This window comes from Glandiceps talaboti, chromosome 5 (genome assembly GCF_964340395.1).
Source record: "Glandiceps talaboti chromosome 5, keGlaTala1.1, whole genome shotgun sequence".
NCBI lineage: Eukaryota > Metazoa > Hemichordata > Enteropneusta > Spengelidae > Glandiceps > Glandiceps talaboti.
In genome coordinates this window covers 3,000,001-3,022,365 of record NC_135553.1, presented here as the reverse complement: position 1 = coordinate 3,022,365, position 22,365 = coordinate 3,000,001, and the positions used below count along the sequence as shown (strand labels likewise).

General features: G+C 35.0%; 1 protein-coding gene across 1 annotated transcript; it reads right to left on the bottom strand.

Moving 5' to 3' along the window:
- Positions 1 to 5,239: 5,239 nt before the first annotated feature.
- LOC144434763 (uncharacterized) lies at positions 5,240 to 21,372 on the bottom strand. The gene is made up of 2 exons (XM_078123244.1): positions 21,272 to 21,372; positions 5,240 to 6,137 (listed from the first exon to the last, which is right to left on the bottom strand). The coding sequence occupies exons 1-2, from the start codon at positions 21,335 to 21,337 to the stop codon at positions 5,793 to 5,795; spliced, it is 411 nt and encodes a 136-aa protein (XP_077979370.1). The 5' UTR covers positions 21,338 to 21,372; the 3' UTR covers positions 5,240 to 5,792.
- Between the last annotated feature and the right edge of the window lie 993 nt (positions 21,373 to 22,365).

The window sequence follows — 22,365 nt, the reverse complement described above, 5'->3', positions numbered from 1 at the left end:
TGAAAAGTAGACAATAACTTTCCACCATCACTGATAATTATGCCAATGGTGTAGTCCACTTATAATGTATGCATGACATGTACTCAGGCAAGCTGATTAAATTTACATATCTTCTAATTCACCGTTTTCAAAAAAATCGATAATTTACAGTTCATGCAGTACTTTAACCTGTCAATCTATCGCTACAAGTACAAAGTACGCCAATCGTATATTTCCTTCATGTTGATAGTGTAAGTCGTCACAATGTTGACGCAAAAGGAACTTGTACTTTTTTTAAAAATCTTAAAAAAGAAAGCCAGGGTTTTTACATTCATTTATGTATATGACAATTTCAGTAATCTAAAATGTGATTTCAAATTGTAGCATATTCATAGTTATTTTCTTTATTCATCATTGGCGTCCTGGCAGGGTCGATACATATTTTGTGTCGCTAAACACTCCTCTGTTGTGGTGTAAATTCCCGCACTTCCGTTGTCGTTGCTGCAGTTACATACCGCAATCCTGGAGTTGATTTCAGTCTTCATCCTGAAAGTCCTCAGGGCTTGGGAGCATCTCTCGGGACAGACGTCACCATCGGCATCTAAACCAAAGCACTCCCAATACAGGCTAAACACATCGCTTAGGAGCTGAGTTATACACCCTGCCACTTTCTTACATTGGTTTGTCACCGTATCACAGTAGTCGACACCAATATTAGGGAACTGCTAATAAACAGGAAACAATCAAATTTAATGTAGTCATTGAATTAAATGGATTAATTCAACGAACCAAAAGTTACAGCAAAACTAACATGACGTCACATGATAATGTCTGGACACGTGTCTAACTACAATAAATGTGACGACAACCTGTTTGGCATTAATTTAGAATGTTGACATACATGTATGATGGCTTTTCGACATCAACATCAATCAAACGGAATGTATTACTTGTGGTGGTGCCAAGACTTCGTGGCGATGGACTAGTGGTCAGTGACACCCTCCACCAACGTGGAGGGTCTATATTCCAGATACACGCACAGTACGCTAGATAACATTAATGCCTTACTTTAGCGCTTCAACTGAACACGTGCTAGCCTTGAAACAGTTCATTCTCCTGACATCGTTTTGTCAGTGGAAATGAAATATAAGCTATTTTACTGACGATGACGAGTGAAAACAAGTCAAAATTGAATAAATCATTTGTCAAATTGGGAATAAAGACAACGGAAACATGTCAGACATTGTCAATTAACTGATAGCAGACACATTGTATAAATCAAGATCTGTTATTTTGCTCGACAATCTGATAAGATAAGAATTTAAAAGTTTAAAAAAAAGGTATGTCAAGGAAATTCAAGGTGAAATATTTCAATGTTGTTTATGTATTTTCATGTGTGAATTTGTGACAGAAATTATTGTCCGGCACAAATCATTTGTTTGTATACCAAATTTCCCCTAAATGTCTGATAAATAGTGATAAGGTAGGTTGCTGTAGATTTCTATACAGTATCTAATTTTCTTCATTGAATGAGGTTAAACTCGATCAGCTGTTTTGTCAACTATTTTTGTCCTCATTTCCACGTCTGCTCATTGACAAATATATATTGTTATTCACTCATTTTTAGTTTCAGTTGCATAATATTTAATCTAGTGGAAAATGAAAGTAGAACAAAATAAAAACATCTTCTAAATATAAACTTTACAAATATGTGTATTAAAAGATATCGAATCGAATTGGTAGTAAATTAATCCAGTAATTGCCTCAGATCAGAAATAAATAAAATAAAAATAGAACATCCGATAAGAAAATCCCATTCAATTGAATCCATTCATCAATCAATCAATCAATCAATCAATCAATCAATCAATCAATCAATCAATCAATCAATCAATCAATCACCCAACCAACCAATCAATCAATCAATCAACCAACCAACCAACCAACCAACCAACCAACCAACCAATCAATCAATCAATCAATCAATCAATCATATATTGAAAGATAGATACCTGTGTGCATGCAAAGATATGCCATTACTGTTAAATAAACTTTAAAGATCTTATATGATAACCATTGAACGAGTTACATTGTGAAGCGATGTGACGTAAACTGTAAACGGTGAAGTCCAGTGTTTCAATCGCGGTGGTGTTATTTTACTGAACTTCAATTAGAGATTACATTTTAAAATTTAAAAAAAGATAATCGTTTACTTACGCAATTGCCATGGTTGCAACACAAGATGACAAGAAGAACGACAAAAACAGGAGTAGTATCCATATTTCCAAATTGATTTGTCATATTTTAAACTTTGAGTTTGATTCGCGTAGACAACTTTAACCGTTACGTACGTGTCTGTTTCGTGTTCAGTTCCCTTATGAAAACAAGTCTGGTCGTGGTCCTTTAAAAAAAGACCATATTATCATTTGTTTTCATATTTGAGTGATAGTTCATGATTTATTTGGTATGTGCTGCCAGCCACCACACATCTTGACCCTGTAACCATTAGGGGTGTAGAGTGGAATGATCACTCACACGAAAATAAAAAGTTTGAAACGACGGAAGTGAGATCATTTAATTGGTCATAATTTAGTGCAAAATTACAACAAATACGGTGGTTATCCAATTCAAGGACCGTTACAGCATTTTATGACCAAACTTATGTCGTTGACACGACCACATGAAATTCAGTGCAGTTGTTCAATCGGCCGCTATTAAAATCACTGGCCGGTCATGAGAAGTAGATGCTGTCTGCGAGGTAATCTGAAGTAAACATTGACACGAAGGGCCTCCCCAAATGTTTCAAATTAATAAAGTACAAAATGTATGACGTCATGGTTTTTTGTTCTATTGATAAATGACAGAATTTTTGTCAAAATAGTTTTGACATAATATACCATGTAAACAATATAAAAAACAATGCACTTTAAGCCCACCTGATGAATTATCATTCAAAATATAAATAATGGATCCATGGAAATCTTTCGACTCCAAATTAAGGCAAAGTAGGCAACATTTCAATCAGGGACCCTACAAATCGGCGCGACGGGGGGGGGGGGGTTATTTCAGAAAATGGGATGGTCACATTTTACTTTGATTCGTTGTAATGTCTAACTTTGCATTACTTTGTTATTTTAGCATCCATGACCGCCACCATGCCAGTTCTACTCACCATTGCTGCAACAATTCAAGGGTTAGGGTTAGGGTTAGGGCCAGGTACCGTAATAACAGACTATATCGATCAATCAAATCGCTGCTTACAACCATGCAATTGTCATTTATGATGTGATGTGGGGAGAGGAGTGGGTTTCACAGGAGTAAACAGGAACAGTTAGGTATAATGTTGTGTATCGATCGTGTTTGTGAGTTCTGCTGGCCAATGTGATCTGGCCAATGAGATCCAAACACAGGTATTTTACAAAAGCCGAGGGTAATGCTTTAGAGTAAGAAAAATGTTTACGCCACCACCCTTTGTCATTATTGAAGGCCCCTTTAATTGATAATGAAAACAATTTTGGATTCATTTTGCAAGTTCTAAGTAAATACATATTAACTCGGAAAATTTGTATGTATGTATGTATGTATGTATGTATGTATGTATGTATGTATGTATGTATGTATGTATGTATGTATGTATGTATGTATGTATGTATGTATGTATGTATGTATGTATGCATGCATGCATGTATGTATGTATGTATGTATGTATGTATGTATGTATGTATGTATGATGTAAGTGTATGTGCGTGCGTGTGTGTGTGCACACTTTGTCCTTCATATCAAACATGAACTATTTCCACAAGTGATGTTTGTATGATTAATGTACTGACACTTGTCACGTGCTAATGGGCTTTACAAGCCGTGACGTGTGAGAAAACAGAAACAATATGCATATCAAGATGTAAGGTGACCTTGAGGGGTCATTTAAAGAACTGTATATCTTGTATGCTGTCCAAAAGCCTTCAAAGTATCATGACTTCATGAAGGTCAGTAACACTTTATAACAGATAGGTTTACGAAAAAATGAATAATCAGGGTATAGGTACCACCGTTACTGCTAATTAAATGTAACATAGATGATAATATGGAGATTTGCACTGTTAACACGATATTAAAATCAGTATGTATGTATGTATGTATGTATGTATGTATGTATGTATGTATGTATGTATGTATGTATGTATGTATGTATGTATGTATGTGTGTGCGCGCGCGTGCGCGCGTGCATGCATGCATGCATGCATGCATGCATGCATGTATACATGTATGTATGTATGTATGTATGTATGTATGTATGTATGTATGTATGTATGTATGTATGTATGTATGTATGTATGTATTTATTTATTTATTTATGTATGTATGTATCTATGTATTTATGTATGCGTGTGTGTATTACATGTATGCATGGACGCACGCCCCCACCCACCCACCCACCACATGTGTACAGATGCACTACAGTTTGTGTATACATGGTGGATGTATACTATGAACGTTATACATGTATGTACTATGTATGTATGTATGTATGTATGTATGTATGTATGTATGTATGTATGTATGTATGTATGTATGTATGTGTGTGTGTGTGTGTGTGTGTGTGCGTGCGTGCGTGCATGCATGCATGCATGCATGCATGCATGCATGCATGCATGTATGTATGTATGTATGTATGTATGTATGTATGTATGTATGTATGTATGTATGTATGTATGTATGTATGTATGTATGTATGTATGAGAAGAAAAATTACTTTTAATCTTGTCTTTTAAATGCCGATCAACTTTAGATAACACACTTCTTCCTATATATACTAGCGTGGTGATGTTTTAGGGAGGATGTGCGGGAAATAATACCAAGGCGATATAATGAATTCAAAGTCTTTACAAAGATTGGGGTTTTCAATACTCGCAAACAGTTTGATTCCTTTGAGTACAAGTGTCGGCTCGAAATCCCTTCGATGTTGTGCTTTCGTTGACTGTGTAAATCTAACTTTAGAGAAGAAATCACCATCTTAAAGAAATCACCATCTTTAACGAATCCCTAGTGAACATCACCTGTATTGTTCATGGTCAGATAATAGCATTGGAGGATGCATTTAAAAAAAAAACGTGCATCCACACAACAGGTAATCACATTATGACCACACAATTAAGAGTAAAGGTTTCTGAAAGACAATTTTATTACCAGAAGTATTAAATTATTCTTAATCTTACGTAGATTTAATCATATTACAGATTGATTCAATAAATAGTGTGGTAAAATCTATTCCATTCCTGTACAACAACCGTTCAGATATCCACTGCGCATGCCCAACATGCAAGTGAATTCGAATTTGAATAATTTTATATCTATAGTTTAATTAATTTACCATCGCCGGCGATGATGGCAGACCAAGATATAAGTCAGTGTAATTATCTCTATGACATCATAGAAAGGTTCTTAATGAACAAGGATTTGCAAAGGAATAACTGTAATTACTGAAAAACGTATAAATGATGATCAAAATTCTATATGTTATTGACACCTAACCTCTGACCTCATCGTCTGTTATATTAAGTGCTTGCTATTATAAGGATTGTCATACACATAAAGATTGTTTTCGTTACTAATTAGGAGGAAAGTATGTGATTCATGGGAGTAAAGAAGTTTCTTAAATCCAGTACAAACATGATGTTTGTAAACAACAACAGTAAGAACAGAAATTATATATAGCCTAGAGAGCATATCAATTTTCATAATTATTTGGCGTCGACTGACGTTTCCGGGCAATAAAGTGTGTACATTTGATTACTGCTAAATATAGATTCACGTTATGACTCGTCATTCATGATATACAACAGCCGACACGGCTCCAAACGTCGTTGAAAATTTGTACATTCTTCCACCGACGTAAACAAGTCACTTGGATCGGTTTCACAGCTGCACGTCAGAAGTTTGGTGTTGATTTTACGGGAAGGGTGAGGGTCAATCGAGAAGTAATAGAAGGCGTTGTTACACCAGAAGGAACACTCGCTGGGGACATCTTCATCGCTGAACATGTCTTCGCAGCCAGACTTTACCAGATTGGAAAGTTCAAATTCTATACGAGTACGGCATCCACGTCGTTCATTACATTCTTTGGCAACATCACCGCAGGAGTAAGGGCTTTGTGTTTGCTAAATGAGAGTAAATGTTTAAACAAAATTGATGTTAATGCATGATATTAATGGTAACTGTTAAACTGCTGTATTCTAGGCAAGCTAAAATGATTACATAGAGTGAAAAAACATTAGCGTAAAGGGGTTGTTTGTTTCAGGAATGTTTTTAATCAATCCAAATCGACTTTCACAAACGAATAAACCATGTTCGTCAATTTGTATTTTACATGTATATATTAAACAGACGGGAAAGGGTTCACAATATGGATAACACCAAATACATGAATAAAAGTTAACACAACATGGACAGATTAAAGATCAGACGGTAAAATATCAGACCAAGAGTTCCTGTGAGTAAAAAATCAAGTACCATACAGTGAAATATTAACCAATAGCCTTTTGTATATTTAAAGTCACAGCACATTTCAAATGCGACAGCGACCATTCTCGCGTGCTAAAATAATACATTTTTCGCTTGAAGAGATTTGACTAACTCTAACTGTCAATGTTTTTTATTTTCTGATGTTTTTCATTCTTGATTGATTTTTTTCAAGTTGTTATTGATGTAATTAAGTGTATATTTCCTTTTGCTGTATAAACTAATTTAATTTTGAGATTTACGTGCAACTGAAGAGGCTTCATTATGACTTGACGTCATGTCTCTGAGTTTAAAGTATGAAATAATTCAATGAAATTTCTGAATCAATTAATATAGGAATGCCTCAAATTATAATTATAGTAACCATACTTAGATCTTCACAATTTTAATTTCCTTATACATCTTAAGGCTGGTATAACCCCCACCCCCTCCACCCCCACCCCACCCTCCTCAGAATATTAAACATTCAAACATTCTCGCGTACTTCTTCAACAAAAAACGTCGAAAATATTATTTTATGATAATTCTTATATGAGCACTAAAAAATCAATTTCTTAATAGCAATAAAGTATTAATAACATATAATTCACTTGTCTATTTCTTTAATGATTAGTGTACATGTATATACTTTAGTTATTACCGCGAAAGCTTCTTTCATTTTAATACAGCCTTTATACGGTGGAGCTACATCCTTCTTTAATTACAATGCAGGTCTGGAATTAAAAGACAGAAACGATCGCTTCGAAAGTCAAACGATCCCCAAGGGTATTGTATATTTAACGACTAAGGGAGTCAAACCACGAATGTATTTGAAGCCATTCGGCATAACACGGTTTGATAATGATTTCAAGGTGAGACGCAGTTTACAGCACTAAGCAGCTGGACACACATGTAGACATGTGAACAAATATATACGGTCTATTGGGATGTACAGCATACCAATGCTGAAGCTAATAAAGTTCAGAGAATGATTGTACAGCCATCCCTAGAGTCTCTTTTAGAAATTAACAGCCAATGAATTTTGTAATGACTAGGCAACTAAGGTAAAGCGTATTAAAATCGTTATGATAAGAATTTGAGTGTATACATATCTACACTCAATATATATATATATATATATATATATATATATATATATATATATATATATGTATATATATATATATATATATATATATATATATATATATATATATATATAATCATTGTAAATGGTGAAACATATTATTCCAACTACTGGTTACGGTACAAAGACGTCTGAATATGTGAACAGATGGACAGTTTTCACTCAGAAAAATTTCTAGAGCTTTTTGTTGATTATGTTCATATTGTTAGTAAAAATCGAAGAAAGTTGCATCTTGTGAATTGCTCAGAAGACGAATTGAGAGTTGACCAAATGTTATCAGATATCCAATGAATATGAATGAATAAGTATTACTCCATCGGCGATGAGCTTTGTTTTGTATTCCTCGCCCTTTTTTGAGGAAACGGTGTGTTTATGCGATTGAGCAGTAGACTGACACTGTCCCTTGGGAGTTTTTTATTTTATTTTATTTTATTTTATTTTTTAGTCTCATACTTTTCACATGTTTTGGGCTAATTGTTCATTTTTGAGTTTTGTAAAGGAAATTGTCAATTAAAAAAAATCTCAGTTACTATAGTGATCTTAATTCCAATGGCTATCTATACTGACTATTTTGCAATCATTCAGTCTTGTTAAGATTTCACACAAAAGAACAAAATTAAGTTTGTTTTTAAAAAGGTTTTATTCAAATAAAGAATGATAAAACCCTGAGACTAGACAAGTCTAGCGAAACAGCGACTCGGAGACAGTCCTCGTGCGAAGTCTTTGAAGTTGTCTTGGGACCGACTTGCAGATTGATTATGTTTGTAATCTGACATTCATGTCATTACGGCAACCTTTTATTATTTTCCTTATCTTCAACAGGGGCCTCTTTCTCTCCACTTGCGACAATAAGATCTTGAGACATGAACAATGAAAATTAAAAAATAAGAATTTATTGATATATGGGTTGTTTGTTCTCACTGTGAGCTGCAAGTCACAAGTTGAGAGTTTATCATTCTTATATGTATACACAGTTAATATGTCTTAGATTACTTTCAGAATAATAAAATTGACATGAAAATACTCGTTGCCATGACAACGAAACTGTTTTCTCAAAATAACTGGAGGATTTTCACGTAGTTTCTTAGTATCACTTAACGGGAGTTAATGTTAGTAATGAGGGAGAAATGGTATATTAGAGTTGAGCTAATGAATTTGTAATTCTGGAAATATGAACTTCAGTTTCACAAATTGTCAAATTCTTGAAATATTGAATGTTATTGGAGGAACCATAGACCCTCCACCAACGAACAAACAAATCTTGCCGTGATGAATCGTAAGGATTGGAATACTCTTAAAGGATTGTCTATACGTAAGTGTGCCAAATGTTTGTATTAAATTACAACAAACTAAAAATGGCAATGAACAAACTAAATATAGCAATACAATCGAGAGAACTATGTATTTCCTTTTCTCACTAGAGATATGATATTATGTTTGCACGATGAGAAAGTAGGGTCCATGACCCCTAATTTTAAATAAATATATAAAATATATGATGAATAATGATTTTTGACTTGAAGATGACTTAAAGAGACTATGTTGTTTGGGCACAATGATCTCGAGTTATCATATGTCTATACTAATGGTGATCACAGATGCACAATATAACCTTCGGCCAATATTTCACCAAATCAAAATCTCAGGTATATACTTCTGAATAATGCATGTCGCCCTAGGGAACCCATTGCAGATGGTTAATGAATTTATGTTGATTCACTTATATGAGTTTTCCTGTGCTAACGTTGAATCTAGCCCTGTAATACGGCAATTACATGCGCCTAGCCAGTTTACCTCTACCTGCATCGCGCATACACTGTAGAAGACGTTGTATTTATGTGCACTTTATGACACTTTCAAAGATACAATGATAACAATGGTGTTTCGTGAAAGCAATTGTAAATAGAGGCGGTGGTCACGATGAATAATAATTGAATTCGATATAAAATAGGTTCCATACGAGCATGACTGGGCTTTCTGCCATTTCAACTCTTCCTGCTGCAGTGATGCGCATACGACCTGAGTTGCATGAAGATTCCATCTCATTTGAGACACTGACGGCAGTTTAATGTATATATGATTCTCACTTTATTAGCAGGGTCTCAAATTGGCTGTAGGAATGAGTTCAGTCAACCTGTCCTGCACATGCGTACGTCTGTCGGTGTGTCTGGACAAACTGATTTCTTTTAAACCTTGTACAAATGTGATACGTCGTAGTGGACAGATTTGTGCCAGTTACACCTACTGCCCTATCAAATTGACCGAATGATAACCGTAAATTTATCGTAAACAATTCATTACTTATTAATATATATATATATATATATATATATATATATATATATATATATATATATATATATATATATATATATATATATATATATATATATATATATATATATATATATATATATATGACTTGCTCAGCTCACCTCAGGAACTTGGATATCAATGACTGATGTGCATAATTATTCTAATTTACCAACTAGGATATATAATATAAATATAATATGAATGTTACTCGATACGTAAATACATTCATGATATCATGACACAGTTTGACGGATGTGGCTTGCAATTTAAATACCCAATCTAAAAATAGTAAGTAACAAGGGAACATATCCCGTTAAAATGATCCACGTTACGTTGTTACTGTTCAAAATCAAACTTCCAAATGTTCAACTACTAGTAAAAGTTAATGCCCAGCACAGTTTATGATTCTCAATAGTTAGACAGTAGCTGCAAATTGATTGGTTCAAAACTGTATATACTACCTTAATTTGTACTTGTATCATTGATTTCACATATAATATATGCATTAACTGGAATATTAAGGAAGTCATTTGCAAATAAAAAGTCCTTTTGCTTATAACGAGAAATAGGTTCATGATTGTTCTGGTAGAGGTCGCTCTATACATGTATTCATTCTTCAATGCTCTATATATATATATATATATATATATATATATATATATATATATATATATATATATATATATATATATATATATATATATATATATATATATATATATATATATAACTGTGTATCTGAGAAGTACAAGTGTCTTTAATCTGACTGTTAATATGAACTTTGAACAGATTAAGAATACATATATTTTACTAAATAATGTTTTGAAGAAGATGACTTTGCTTGTTTTATAGATTCACTGCTTCCTAAAGTTGACATTATCGGACACCCCGTCCTTTGACCTCGGAAGTGAACAATATGTAAAATCACGATCGAATGCCGACACCAAATATTTACAATGTCTGAATCCTTCACATTCTTCAAACCAAATACACATATTTTTCATCTACTGAATGTACGTTAGACTAGATAAATTCGATAACACGAGGAGTGTCAATTTGAAGAGCTCGTTTTAAAAGAGGTTTGTTGACTCGTCAGTATGTTTGTCATGGCTCAGTTAATAAGATAATGGAGTATGTTATGATGAAGTGACGGTATGAATTTCCAAATTTTACTTCAGACAGTTCATGCACATTACATACTCGGTATGGTATACCCAGTAATTCTTGAGTGTTTCGACATTTGTCACGAGACTAATGACGTCAGGCATTTGAGACCAATTACGTTTGCACAGATGTTATTGTAGATAGTGCCCTAGAAAGCAGGAATATACAATACCGTAACGATAATTACCTGGGAGAAAACTAGAAAATCTTATTACGCTAACGAGTCAGGTGACGTGTTCGAATGACGTATGTATACATAAAATTCAATGGTGACATCTATTCTTTCTAAGCTTTCTCTGATCCCCTCTATAGCTCTTCTCTTTCGTGAATATAACGTTCTCGTGAGTTCTCCCCTACTTCTCAATCCTAAATCTTTCTCCGCATTTTCCTTATAACATCACTTATGCTTGTATATTTTTGTCTGTCTGTCTGTATGTATGTATGTATGTATGTATGTATGTATGTATGTCTGTCTGCCTGCCTGTATGTCTGTCTGTCTGTCTATAGTTTAGTTTATCTCCCCAAGGCGAATGTCAGAAAGAATGCTATAACTCACAGAAAGTTTCGTAGACCGTATGTATGTATGTATGTATGTATGTATGTATGTATGTATGTATGTATGTATGTGTGTGTGCGCGCGCGCCTGCCTGCCTGCCTGTCTGCCTGTCTGCCTGCCTGTCAGTTTTAATTTTCATCATTGTCATTATTGTGATTATGCTGTATGTATTATGAGCACATGTTAGTGATTAATATCAAACCATTCCGACACTCAACGTTTTACAGTAATTTGGAGTCATGAATGTAAATGTCACAGGTTGAGTTCTATAACATCATGGATCTGACCAAACTAGCTCTCAGCATATTATAACGCAATGCTCCTTGGGGAATATGACTATGCTATGGGTAAAGTGAAAGGAAAAGACTACCAGTACAACAATACGTTGTTTGGCTCTACATCAACTATTATTCTCAGTAAAGATGACTGCATACCGCTAACAGCCATCCCAGCTCCTGGTAAATAAAAGCATATAAGTACCATCACCATCACCACCACCACCACCACCACCCGCGCACCGCCACCACCGCCACCGCCAGGGTAGGAATAAAAGTAAGATCATACCATTTTAACATAAATCTGATTTATATTATCTGCCATGAGTGAACAGTTAGATATTATTGCCCTGGCCAATATTTGTATTCATTCAGCCAAAGAAAACGAGCGACCTAAAGGGCCTTGTCACTACGAGTCGCTAGACAAGTAGTGACAAACCGTTAGGCCATGAGTATTTTCCAGATGAAAAAAGAAAACTATTGGAGAGTAATGTAGTTATACCTCGACCTGCATAATTTATGAAAATCGGGGAAAAATAATTATGTGTTTTACCCATATTTCTGACGCCACAAACCAGTAGAAAGACCAGTAGGTACATAATCCATATTTTCTGTTTAAGGCCAATAACTTGACTTAAATATGATACTCTACATTTGCCACAATAAATCTATAAAATACTGTCTATTAGCATACCTCAAGATAAAAGGTATATTGTAGACTTTGTATTATACACTGATATGAAGGGGAAATTCTAACACCTCATCATTCTACCTTAGTTTATTTTTTATCTTCATGCAGGTACGTTTGTTTTGAGTGGCACCTACGTGGTATCACTTTTGGAACCAAAGACCTTTTTGTCTTTGATGTTCCATCCATTGGTTTGCAAGAGGACACATCAGTCAAACAGCAGGATATTGCAGATCAGACAGAGGTTAATGACTGAAATGGAGGCTAATGACAAAGTCAAGGAGGACATGGTTTATAGTCATATAATCGATAAAACTATATACATTAATTTCATGTAATATGAGTAATCTGTCAGATTTGCTGAACTATCTCTACCTGTCTTGAAATACACAAATCAATTATACCTCTGCATTCAGGACACAAAATGATGTCACTGCCCACCCTAAACTTTTTTTTACATATTCGAGAAAAAAATAATAAAATCGCGAAAATTGTGTGAAGTCCCGCCAGGAATAGTCGCTGCGGAAACTGACATCAATTTAAAAGACAATAATTTATAAAACAGTTCTTCCAATATGTAATGGCTGTACATCTGATGAGAAGAAACCAATAACACTGAGATCATATGGAAAACAACAGAAAACATAACTACCTGAACTAAACACTCACACATGAAAAAAAAAAAATTAATCTACCAACCCACCTATTCCAAAATTGAGCGTATTAATTGGAATCACACATTTTTGTGTGTGTATATTTTCCCATCTACCATTGCTTGCTTTGATACTGAGAAACCGACACAACTATTATTATGAAATTCATACACCAACATAAAATAAAAGAAGTGTACAGTACAATAGACACCGGTGGATGGATAAACAACAAGGCGGATGCATAACCCTTAATACTATTAGCTGTGGTAGACGACTGCTTATCATTTTGACAACTAAAGGGTATAAGGAAGATTTTAATGCCGGTAAGACACATCCCAATGAAAACAAATTTTAAACATAAATATCTTATTTTAGCATGAATGTATAGTAAATTATATTATATACAAGTCTTAGATTCTTTGTCTATTTTGTTTGCCTTGCCTGGCCTTGTCATTCGGGTCTTCTAAGATAGTGGCTTTGCCTTATCAGTGGAATGACGCTCTTTCTCAATTTGTCCACTTTACAGGACAATGAAGTGATTCAGCAAGACGTGTAAAGCAGTGGGACACATAGATACACAGTATTCATGTGAGTAACAAATGTTGTAATCAAACGAGTTGAAATTTAGTGTAGTTGGATTACTGAGATCTACAGGAATTGGGTCAATTGTGTATTATCCGAAGTTGTATTCTTTAGATCTTTAAAGTAAGAAAGTGACTGTGAAAAGCAAAAAAGGAAGAAATTCCAGACATTAAATATATTACACCATGTCGGTCTTATAAATACTGTACGGTTAGTCTATATTTTACAAAAGTCAATGTCTCATGCAGCTTACATAGTAACACTTGTGTTGGTATTTTTCAATAAAGCATGTACATTTTCCGAATGTAACACCTGCTTTCAAAAGAGTTATTTCCATCATATTAGATTATTGTCTGCAAACAGTGGCTTCATATTCACAATTAGCGCCTATTCATCTGACTTGAGTAGTTAACATGCACTTTTTAAATATCAATTAGCATTTAAATTGTATATTTGAATAATTGGGAGAGGAGAAAGAAATGTATGCCATGACATATCGATATTCCTTAATGACTATACATTTATGTGTATTAATAAAATAATAAACACAGCGTTTCCAACAATTATTTGGTTAGTGTTAATTTGTGGATATTCAAGCAGAATGTTTGTATGGAGAGTGGGATGGAGGTGTATGTATGTATGTATGTATGTATGTATGTATGTATGTATGTATGTATGTATGTATGTATGTATGTATGAGTGAGAGTGCAATACGTGTATGGTCGGTGTGAAAATCTCCTTTGATTTAAACACGTGGAATTCAATCATCAAACATCGTCAATAAAAGTTCTTTTACATGAACGTACATGCAGCATATCATGATTGCTTTTAATGAGGATTATGTACGTAGTCTGTATTTAGTTCAATTCTCCAATGACCAACGTTGGTTTAGAACTAGCAATGCTTCATTGCTTACGAGCTTACATGTTCTTATCTGTCCTCAATGGAAATCATTGAAAGCAGAAAAACAACATTTGCCCTACAGTATTGTGATTACATTGAGTGATAAATATTTTAACTGGAAGGTCCATGCTTTCAATGATTTGCAAACAGAGCAAGAGAGACTTAGTTTTCTCCACAGATCATTTGTCAACATGTCAAGTGTGTAGCCATCTTTTTGCTATCTTTTTTTCTTATAACTCAGGTATAATCGTATCACAAAACATAATGTCTGTCTGATGGACGTTTTTTTATCGCTCACGTCGACTGTAGATCATATTATATACTCTCGACCATAGGTACATTTTCCACTAATTTTAATTTCATATACAGATTATTAATCTCTACAATTAGCAAATTATCTTCATCTATGCAGCCTCTCCCGTTTAAACTCCACCTGAAACCTATCCGATTTTATCCAGTTAGCGTAAGATCGGTTAATATTGACAATCTACCATATCAAGGCAGGTTAAAGGAATAATCATCTGAAGTGCTCGAAATGTTGAGTGGAGTGATTTCTGATATATATGCCATTGGTGATATCTTTGGCCTTTCTTAACGAGTCACATAAGGATTCATGATATTTTCAACCAACTGCGTGTCAATACCTTTGGGAAGACGTTGCCCATACTACTCAGATGTAGCTTACGATGTCTTTCCACTAATAATGAGTTTATACGCTTTAAGAGGAAGGTGATCATTTTAAAGTGAAGACCGAATCACCTATTATCATTTAACAACCCCCTCCCCCACCAAATTAAAACAATGAAAAATAAAAATCGTTTCTGAATCCTGAAACAGTCTTGCTTTCACCCATCAAACACGTTTTTTTTTTAAATTATCATGATGGTCACCTTTATAGTTACACAAATATCAGGAGTAATATAATTGTTTCATATGTTTTGTGGTAAAATCTTAAAGCACTGCAGATGTCTAGAGTGTATGTGTCATGACATTAGTAAGTCTTAACTTACCAAAACAATATCTGCAGGACGTTGTAGCATAGACCCTACACGGTCTATGGTTGCAGTGTCAACTTTTTTGACCGAGGGGAAATAAGTTGACCGTTTGTCCTAGCGATTGGGCGAATTAACAAGATTTACCTCAAATTTGACTGAATATAGGTGAGTTAGTAGTTTACACGTATAAGGTACATTAAAATAAACTATAATTGTTTTTAGATATTTTACGGTGAATTTGTATTTAAGAATCTATTTGAAATGATTTCGTCGCTGTTATAAGAAAATATACGCAATTGTGACCTAAATGTCCCTGCAAAAGTTCCCAGAAAATCCGTCTCGTTTGTCTAGATTTGTGCGAGTATACCTCTGTTTGGCAGATTTGAACCTACATGAATTTGTTGGAAAAATTATTCACAAAGTACTTCTCTAATTTCTCTTGGAGTCGTTGTGCGTTGCCATGCCTACATCTATGTCTGTCAGTATGACATAAATACATGTCGGAGAACAGTAGAGATACGACCTCACACTTTTCCGATACGACATTCTCGTCATCGACATTATTGCCACTAGAGACTTCAACAGAACGGTAACAACAACAAATCCTTACATACACGAACTTACAGGTGCGTGTGTTTGATTTCAACAGAAACATTGTAAGATTTATATCACATTAAGATGGCATGTCATGTTTTCCCATTAAGACAGAAATTCATGGGTAAGAGACGAAATCATTTATGAATTATTCATTTTTGTATGTCATAACACCACCACCTTCTGATTTACGAGCCAACATATTTTGTCTTCCAGCTTGATAACATCATTTTTATTTAATGAGTACGCCAAATTTGTAAATGTCCCTCGTGGGTATACGATTCCATGACTTGCTTGACCTCGAGGCGACTATATCAAAATTTGTATTTCCTAGGAGTCTGCCATACGTGAGCTGTCTCTCTGTTTCGGCTATTCCATTTACTAACTCATTGAGAACACAGTGACCTCTAGAAAGATTATGAGATATAGCGAAGTCAGGTTTTAATATTTAATAGTAATCTATTGTTACATTGATTGAGTTCACGTCTCAGAGATGTTCATGATTCTAATTCTAATGTTTTTGTTTTTGACTTTTTTAGCTGACCCTTTCATGACTTGTTTAAATTTATTCATGAACCGTTTGATATGAAACTTACATCTTTTTAGGCTCTTTGTGAAATGGTTATCTATTACATCAAATGGCATTCTGATGGTCTGAAAGGGGAGGGGGCGAAATATTTTGCCCATGATATGAACCAAATGAAACCTCAGGAGCAGTCGTTTACCGAGTAAATCAAAACAATTTCTTGGGGCTTCGTCGCAAATACTTCTAAAACATAATCATATTCATTGATGAGTTGGGTAACAGTCATTCGAATGTATTTGTGTACGTGTATGCTGTCTGTCTGTCTGTCTGTCTGTCAGTCAGTCAGTCTGTCTGTCTGCATGCCTATCTGCCTGTCTGTCTGTCTGTCTGTCTGTCTGTCTGTCTGTCTGTCTGTCTGTCTGTCTGTCTGTCTGTCAGTCTGTCTGCCTGCCTGCCTCTCTCTCTCTCTCTCTCTCTCTCTCTCTCTCTCTCTCTCTCTCTCTCTCTCTCTCTCTCTCTCTCTCTCTCTCTCTCTCTCTCTCTCTCTCTCTCTCTCTCTCTCTCTCTCTCTCTCTCTCTCTCTCTCTCTCTCTCCCCCTCTCGCTGGAGACCTTTTCGCAAAGCCCACATCTATTTGTAAAGAAATCTCTGCGCATGTTATGTATATGGATGCAGAAGTTGATTTCCACTGTTAGTTTAATGTAGTGTACCATGCTGTACATCTCTGAAGTGGAGGGGGGGGGGTTCTGTATAATTACATATGTAGCCGGGAGGGGCTACGAAAATTATTAGGTTTATTTCGGGGGGGGTGAATCTTTTGAGAGCGCGAAGGGGGAGGCGGCTGCGGAAACTTTTTTGACAAAAGATAATTTCTCCCCAGCCCCCCCCCCCCCGCCATAAATTCTGACCCCAGCCTAACTGTTATTTTTAACGGAACGTCTCACAGAAATGATTGAAAGCTTTATATTTGTTCTTAAATTTCCTTAAGAGTATCCACTCATTCCCACCCGTTAGCAGTATGCTACAGTTAACCTCTAAACCCTAAATCAACCTGTCAACCATCTTGTCATTTTCAATTTGTACTGGCAAATAGGACATATGATAAAGAATGTAGATATGATCATCATATTTGTATCAGCTCAACTAAATATTCCATATCGGCAAGCAGGACATTTAATTTTATTAACTGCTCGAACCGTGAATAGAAATGCATTCATTTGTTAATAATGATCAATCGATGGTTACACAAAGTGACTTCATGAAGGAATAAAAGCGGAGTTAAATGACAACATTTCGTCATTGATAATAATCAATTATGTAGTTTCTGTGTTGCTTCGGTTGATAAAGAGTGTTGATCAACTTAGGATTTAGATCAATGTGATAGTGTATGTATGCGTCCTTATATTAGGTCTAATCGCACCCTCACTTTAAGCGTCTCCCTTGATAATATATCCGAAGCAGTGCAATAATACTAAGTGACCTTTGACATACAAGAAAATTATAGCTATTACCCTGCAAAAGGGCACCGTGTGTAAAATTCACAATTCTCTACAATTAAATCCTCACCGAATAGACACTGCAGTTGGAATATATTGTGAATACTGTATCACTGCAGGACATACATGTACCATGATACGTTATATTACACAATCATGTCGTAATCAGACGAATATCCCCTTGTTGTGCATGATAGAAATGATGGATTGACAATGGTAGGAAAAAATTACCTGAGTGCTTAGAGGACGCTCGAGAATTTAAGAAATAACTCATTAATCTACATCGAAAATATGTTATCATATTTAAGTTGACATATGTGTTGTCTTTCAGATGCGTACGGAAATTGCATAAGTCATCATAATCGTATGTCAATTTGTCATTAATCCATATCTTAGTCAGGATAAAAATAATCTAAAATTCTAAATTCTGCTTTTGTATTACTCCAGCATATTGTGCTAAGTTGTTCATGGGTGTTTTTTATTTTAAAAAGCTGTTGTTTTTTGTCATCACAGATGTTGACAATCTGTGATATTTTAACAGCTGTTCATCACGAACGTGGTAAACTACAGACAGTGACTGAAAAGATATTCCTACGCATTGTATAATTGTGAAAATTGTCAATAGTCTGAGTTTGTTGAATAAATGGTGATTAGTCAAACTACATAGAATTCTGACGGTGTGGGAAGGCCAGAACTTTGAAGACTTCATCTACATAGAATACACACTACATGGGAAGATTAGAACTTGAGAAGAAGTGTATCGTGACGTGAGTTTGACAAGAACTTACTAGTTTAGGTATAAATTTGAAGTAAATAAATTATGATATTCAGCTGATTATGTACAAATGTAGTGTCTCAGTTATTAATCTGACTGTTGATTGTATAACTATTATATTAAGGCATTTGCAATGAATACACAAGTAATACGTAACTAAGATTAAGTCGTAATGCTACTAGTACTCTTAGAGTTTGTTAATCAAGATTATCAGATGCGTCAAAGTGAAAAAAAATGCTTTATTTATTCCAACATAATGCTCTGACTTTAAGAAATACTTTGGGAATTTTACAAGTGTTAAGAGTAGTTTTAGAAGGGAGAGAGAGAGAGAGAGAGAGAGAGAGAGAGAGAGAGAGAGAGAGAGAGAGAGAGAGAGAGAGAGAGAGAGAGAGAGAGAGAGAGAGAGAGAGAGAGAGAGAGAGAGAGAGACAGACAGACAGACAGACAGACAGACAGACAGACAGACAGACAGACAGACAGACAGACAGACAGACAGACAGACAGACAGACAGACAGAGACACAGACACAGAGAGCGCGCGACCGGTAAGTTATATCAAAGCTATACGCATTCGTTGTTTAGACTTCGTTGTTTAGCATGGCCGTTGCGATAAAAGTATACATGCTACGGTCTACGAAGATGTATTGAACAGTAAAGCTTTTAAACAATCATACACGCATTTTACCATGAGCACAGCGAGTCTACACACACTGTAAATAATTTAGTGTCATGGCGTATGTGGCCTGCCATTTTTTGATAGACTTAATTCAATCTGCGACTACTACACGTTCGCATTTGTGGGAATTCCTGTGTGTAATGCGATGAACTGAATTTTTAAACTCGGCCAGGCACTTTTTTCTCTTCGAGAGCGAATACAGGAAAGCCTTTTCCAGCCTCGAATATGTTACTTAGGGTTATACGTGAAATTGCTATCATCAGATATCCTTTCCCATTATTTGAGAAAACACAGTGTAATTATATTATTGCAAAAAAAATGACTGCCTCCGGAAGTCGCCTGTCAATTTTCATTCGAATCTTGGATTACAAATGCCAACCGAACGATAAGTACTAGATTGGATGCTGGAGTGAAACTGATATGCTAGAGCAATGGATGGGTTTATCACGACAAGCACTTAAAACCACGGCTTCTATTTTATGCCTTTATAATGACATATCGAGTTGGACGGGAGCAGAATTTGATATCGGTTACTAACAGTGCCGTCAACACGAATGATGAGGCAGCTGAATACATACATGAAATGTACAACATTGAGAATTTATGATATCAGTGAAATATTTGCATAGAAAGTGAAATGAAAATATTTGTTCAACATTTTAATTTAGGTATTTTACACCACGGGGTATATCATAGGATAAGTGCTTATTGGTGATAAGATTATTTTTTTTAAAGAGTAACGCTAAAAAACAACAATGTAGGACGAAGTATAAAAAAGACCTCTAAACATAAATGTTCTAGTGAAAAATGGGTTTATAGGCCTATAGTTATTGGTTTTCACTTTGACAAAGAATTTAAATAAACTCAAATTTCCAAATCGCAGGAAATGTAAAAAAAAATATTTCATCAGTAAAATTTCATAGTGAATAGTTACTGTATGTTTCGAAAAAGAATTTAAACTCGAAATACCCAAGTCGTGGCATATAGCAAACGAATCTGTTGTCTTTACTTTTGTACAGAATTGTTGGTTATATAGCTGTTGATAGCATCATATTAACAACAGATTTTCACTTCAACAGATAATTTAAAGTCAGATACCAACAATCGCAGAGCTAAAACGCTATTATATAACCGAGAAATACTATGTATCACAATAAACATGAATCGTTGACAAATACTACTGCATTTAGATTGGGGAGAACGTATTTGAATGTACGATGAAATAATATATCTGAAGAAGATTGAAAAAACATAGTGGAGTCAAGTTCATGTATTTTTAACGTTATTAATGGTTCAATATTTCATGACATGGACGGGTTAGTCACGCATACAGTAATTTTTCACCACGTAAAGTATACGAGATTGACATTTTTTTGTATTCCGTAAATATGACATGCTGACTACGTATAACAAGACGATGTTTTGGATAATAATACTGTGACAACTTACCGTCATTGCAAATGTAACCAGACTGAAAAACATATAGGCAAGGAGTGATGCTTTCTCTATCGTCATGGTCCCTGTTTTCGATATGGATTGCCGAATGGACGTCATCTTTTAAGATGCAAATACTGTTTACGGAATGATTCTAATACTGTGATACTTGAAATCGACCGGGAAGAATGTACTTGAAATAACAGTTTTCCTGATCACTCGCACACTTGTTTTAAACACGGAGAAACACTGCGATGTTGCCGTTCACTGCACGTCTTCTCTCTGATTCACACATCCGAAGTAAATCAGGAACTGTTTCGTACTGCCATCTGTGACAAGCTCTTACTCAACAAATACACGTGTGTGCTTGCTTGTTCTATATAACGCTACACACCGATAACTCTCTGCTGTAACAGTGTCGTCTAATTTATAATTCCATACGCACGGCCGGAGACTACTGTGTTCATTACCACGTCTCAGCTGGCAACTGAATATTCACTAATATTGATCAAATCAAACCACCTAGCTTGTAAACAAACTTGATTTTCAATGTATTATGCGATTGATTATATTAGTTCCGTGCATCGTTCGCCGCCTCGTTTCGAGTACAGGGCTGAAGACAAGGAGTTACGATGCGCCATGCATCACTAATCAGGTTATGAATTATCCATTCCTCAAAGCAAAACACCTGGATTCAGGATCGTTATCGTCCGGAAACCCGATGGCCCCAACATCCATTAGTTATTCTAATACGTAATCTCAGTTTCATATGCTTTTTGCATCTCATCTCGACGTCAAACTTAAAATTTTCTTTAAATGTACTTTTTGTATCGTTAGCCAGTTGTTACATTGTGATGACCGTCTCCCGATTATTTAAATGGTTAATGTATATTTAATAGTACGTTTGTCAATCGTTGAAACAGGCTTATGTGTATTGACAGGGGAATCGCCATAAATATGAAATGAGAAATTAAAAGAGTTTGAAACTAACGGTGCGGTTCTAACCACTATAGTATATGTATATCAGCAAACATAATCAAATAATGTGGAAACGGCAAATATAATGTCACATCAAATCGAGCGTGTAAACTCTCTATCAATGTCAGAGA